This window comes from Gadus macrocephalus, chromosome 12 (genome assembly GCF_031168955.1).
Source record: "Gadus macrocephalus chromosome 12, ASM3116895v1".
In the NCBI taxonomy this organism is placed as follows: Eukaryota; Metazoa; Chordata; class Actinopteri; order Gadiformes; family Gadidae; genus Gadus; species Gadus macrocephalus.
Genome location: NC_082393.1, coordinates 11,624,227 through 11,628,927, shown reverse-complemented (window position 1 = coordinate 11,628,927; position 4,701 = coordinate 11,624,227). Strand labels below are relative to the sequence as shown.

General features: G+C 43.2%; 1 protein-coding gene across 5 annotated transcripts; it reads right to left on the bottom strand.

Moving 5' to 3' along the window:
- Window positions 1-464: 464 nt before the first annotated feature.
- Window positions 465-4,493, bottom strand: LOC132469145 (uncharacterized). Of its 5 annotated transcripts, none has more exons than XM_060067063.1 (7): window positions 4,315-4,493; window positions 2,629-2,692; window positions 2,384-2,439; window positions 2,118-2,151; window positions 2,011-2,036; window positions 1,873-1,933; window positions 465-1,722 (listed from the first exon to the last, which is right to left on the bottom strand). In XM_060067063.1, the coding sequence occupies exons 1-7, from the start codon at window positions 4,390-4,392 to the stop codon at window positions 680-682; spliced, it is 1,362 nt and encodes a 453-aa protein (XP_059923046.1). In that variant the 5' UTR covers window positions 4,393-4,493; the 3' UTR covers window positions 465-679. The 5 variants fall into 5 exon arrangements, with proteins under 5 accessions (XP_059923046.1, XP_059923047.1, XP_059923048.1 ...); XM_060067064.1 differs by lacking the exon at window positions 4,315-4,493 and adding an exon at window positions 4,102-4,278; XM_060067065.1 differs by lacking the exon at window positions 4,315-4,493 and adding an exon at window positions 4,029-4,080.
- Window positions 4,494-4,701: the final 208 nt, after the last annotated feature.

Genomic DNA, 4,701 nt, shown 5'->3' with positions numbered 1-4,701 from the left:
TTCATGTAAATTCATGTTATTGAATATTCTGCTGCATTTAAGGATTGTATCATTTTCTTACCCTAACGCCTCATGCCCACTGCACCGTCAGTCAAAGGACGTCGGAAGGCTTGGCTGACGGATGGTGGAGCTTTCCGGGGTCGTCAGAGCCTGAGTAGTGTGTCAGTGCTTAAATTTGCATACGTGATCTGATTCGATGACGGATCTGTCGCTGCCGAAAAAGTTTAACATTTTCAACTTTGACGGAGCAAACGGATCCACAATGCATTGCGCGTCCGTCCTCATTCAAAGTCAATGGGGATCAGTCAACGGACGGAAGCAGTGGGCATGAGGCGTAAGTGGTTTAATTTTAGCACAGATTAACAATTTATATTAAAGGCTATTCTTAAGCCGTTTCCTATTTCAAGTTAACTTCTTTTGGAGGTTCACCTTTAAGCTGCCTACCAATGAAAAACAAGGTGGCGTAACAGTTGTATGGAGTGATTTAATTTTTTCTTCAGGAAACAATACTTAAACAATGAAAACAATTTAACTTGAATGAGCAGTACCGTAAAATCCAACACAATAATGTAGAACACCAACTCAGGACTGCACTGTTACAGATGCAGTCTTCTCTCTTTGAAATGGCGCCAGGGGACGAGTTCCATCCCCAGGGGTGTTTGAAAGTGGGAGACCTGTCCTAGTCGAGCTCCCTGGCACGCTTCCGCAGGTTGGAGCGGTGGGGGGAAAGGGCCAGAGGTGACGGTGCAGAGGAAGAAGAGCTCCCAATGTCGGCCTCTAATCTTCGAGCAGAGCAACGACAGGGAGAGCATTTTGAGAGAGGAGCTTTGGCCAGACAGACAACTTTGTGGTAAAGATTTCTGAACGCCTCTTCTATTTTGGCAGGGGAATACATTCCACCTGGCCGGAGGGACGACTGTAGGGAGTCCGATCTAATCCGGGAGGGACTGTGACAATCCTGATGGTAGAGCCTTCTCTTTGGTGACCGGGAGTGCTGCTCATGTATAGAAGATGATACAGGGTTCTGTCTTGCCAAAGCCTTGGGAGATCCATCATAGCCATTATGGTTCCTCCCCCTTGTATTTAACAAGCTCTGCAGAGTCTTGGGAACAGTTGAGCTCTCCATCACATAAGGGCCATTGCTTCTGTTAAACCTCCGGGTCTGAGCTGGGGATTGCACTGCAGTGGAATAGCTTTGTCCCTGAGGTTTGCCAGAGAGAGGCGAAGAGGGATGAGAACCCTTGGACACAGTGAATGTATGGTTCATTGACTCCTTGCTTTGCATGGAAAATTCCGTCCACTGGCCATCTCTCCTCGCCCGGTCTGCCTCACTCTCAGAAGATGCTCCCCACACCTGCAGCGGCTGAGTCAGGTTGGAATGTCTTTGCACAGGGGAATGGATCAAGGCCACGCAGCTTTTAACTGCTGCTTTCAGGTTGTGTTCATCACCAGATTGGCAGAGGTCGTGGCAATCCCCCCTGGGTGAGGGCTTGCCGGTCCCGGCCTTGCTGCCAATTGGTCTCATCTTTGTGTACCTCTGCCGGGGAGAGGTCTTCCCCACCTGAGTGATCATTTGGGGGAACAGCTCCATCAGAGTGCTATGAGTTTGCTCGAGCTCTTCATTCTGGTCTTCAGGCTGCACCAACACATCCATCAGGTTCCCCTGAGGTTCATCCAACAGGCCAATGCCAGAAGCCTGGGTTTGGTCCATCTCAGACACCCCTGTGGGATACGAAAGATAAGGTGCCCACTTGGATTTTGGATATAACGCCGTCATCATTTAATGTTGTTGAGGCCAACTATAATCTTTCAAGAGCATAGAATAATTTTAACAAAACCTTTTTCTAGAAACATAAGAAAGATGTGTCTCACCATCAATTATAGAGTCATTACTTTCAACGCTCTCATTGGACTGCTTCACCTGGTAATCAATCTATTTAAAAGGAGAGAGCAACATTGCACATAATCCATACAGTGACTCGTACACCAGAGATGTTAGTGGTCAATTACCTGGGAGTCATTTGTCGTGTTGCCATCTGTAATGGAACAAAATAAATGGTATTAGACAAATGTATCAACAAACTAATGATGTTATCTAGCCAATAGTTCCCATTTACCTGTGAAGGAATATTCCCTCCAACTTGTTGGCCTCTACGGTGAGAAAGAGCTTTAAATCATAGCAAACTTACATTGAATACAATAATAACAGTCTAATGTTTTTCCCTCAATATATTAACATAATTCATACATTTTAAATAAGCAAATACAATGGGCTTAAATATTTATACTCTAAATCGTTTTGTTTTTTTACAGTCCACCTCCAAATAAGTAGATAGGTAAATGCTCTCAATCAAAAAGTTCAAAAAAATATATATATGCAAACCTCTGCTTCTATCCTGGAAATCTCCAACTCTGTCGCTGTTATGGACCGTGCAATGTCTTGAGCATGTAAGCACATAATGTATTAGGCAAAGCAGAACTATTGGTGTAACGATCTATATTCATTGATTCTAAAGACGATGGCAAACTGAGGCCAAGTCGTTACTCAAGTATTGAACAAATATAAGCCTAAAGACAGATATAAAACATGTCACCCATAAAAAACTAACTATAGTATCGGTAAGTTACCTCCATTTGTTTCATGTTTGAAGTCCACCACCTTTGCACCAACCCGTTTGCTCAATTTGATATACTGTAAAACAGAATAGAATAGAGTGCAAATGAAGTTTAGATTATTTTATAATATAGACATACATACACACAACCAATCCAAAATCTAAATGATAGATCCCCAGAAGCCTAACATTTGTGTGATGGTTCCCCATTTTGGAGGTCCTTGATGGGTGTACCCTTAAGAACCTCCCTTTTAGGTACAAAAAGGGTGCGTTTCTCCATGAAATGCCGCAAGAAAGCTGAGAGATTTCCCCACTTCGAACTCGGAAGGCTGGTGTCCGAGGCATCTGGATCACACCATTATGGTGTATGGCTTCGCCCGTAAAGAGATTTATTTTCCTTGTATTTGTACCACGTTGGTCATGTTAATGTTGCGCACTTGATTACATTGCTACTGTATTCCGGTCACCAATTTATGCATTACACGGTCTTGCTGTAAAGTTGTGTTGTGTTGTTTGTCTTCGAGATAGTTTGCTAAAGAGGCTAATGTAGCTAACAAGAAACAACGACTGGCCAATTTCATGACACAATCACAAAGACGAACGGGAACGCTATAAGTGCTCCGACAGCGTGACATCACAAGTCGGAAGGCTGGTGTCCGAGGCATCTGGATCACACCATAATGTGGAATGTTTTGTTGGCTAAAAAAATGACGTGAAAATACCACTGATGCAAATGTTAAGCGAGTTATATTTTTCTAATGTAAGAAAATGGGGGAAAAACGCTGACTTTAACCATTCCGAAGGCGAACAACTCAGGGTTGTTCGTATCCACATATAGAAACCACGCGTGAGCAGGCCTCCAAAAAATAATGCACCGGAATTAAGACAGGAATTGCCATAACTCGCAATCAAACAAACAATCAGCCCTGTTTTTTTCAATAATGCTGTAATCCATTTGGATGGTACGTTGGTACGTGCAAGTCCTAAGTTGCAAATCTCAGCTTTCTTGCGGAATTTGCGGAGGCACTTCCCCTTTTAGTTGCAGTAGATTTCCCGTTTGTCATTGGCTAGTCATTGTTAATGTTAGCTACATTAGCCTCATTAGCAAACCAGTTCGAAAACAAACAACTTTAAATTGCATTAAAGGCACAGCAAGACCCTGCAATGCATAAATTGGTGCCCGGCATTAAGAAGAAATGTAATCAAGTATGTAAAAGCATTTCAAATCTACATTACAATTACCAACGTGATACAAAGAAAATAAATCTCTATACGGGCGCAGCCATTTTTGATGACGAGCAGTACGTTCGCCTCACTGAACTCTCTCTACTTTCAAAGCGACGAGATACTACGACCAAAAGGGGACGTGCCTCAGTGAAATGGCGCAAGAAAGCTGGAAAATGTGCGACTTACAACTTGCACGTAACGGCGTACCATCCAAATGGATTCCAGCACAAGTTGGCTTCAAAGCGGCCAAGGAACTCACCTCGGCTGTCTCGCTCATAAGCCTCGCTGGCATAAATATGTCAGCATGCTCACTGAACATTGCGTAAACGACGAGTTGGTGAAACCGCACGCATTTTCTTCACAAAATGCACATGCGGCGACATGTCAAGTTTAAATTCAGTCCATCCTACTACAGTGGCCGACTACTATTGTCGCTACACAACGCCCAGACAATTGACAAGTTGACCCATACCTTTTCTGTCAATCGGTCCAGAATATTCACATAGTTGCTAATATTTTTCTGCATAGACCATTGCATTTCGTTTTCCATTTTGTCGACAAATAGGGGAAGATAAACTTGTACTGGCAACCGGTGGCTTCGAGTTCAGCAGGATTTTGAAGTCGAGTTTTTCTTTCAAATAAAGAAATGTGATTGGACCGTGGGAATACGTCATATAGTTCACGACGTCATCGACCCGCGACTAAAATAACAAGCTGTGTTCGAAATCGTTCCCTATACACTCACTCACTATTCCCTATATAGTATATAGTGTTCATGATATAGTGCCCTATATAGGGAACGAACAAACGAGAATTCGGACACTACGCTGAACATTTCTAAACATCATTTGCGTCAGTA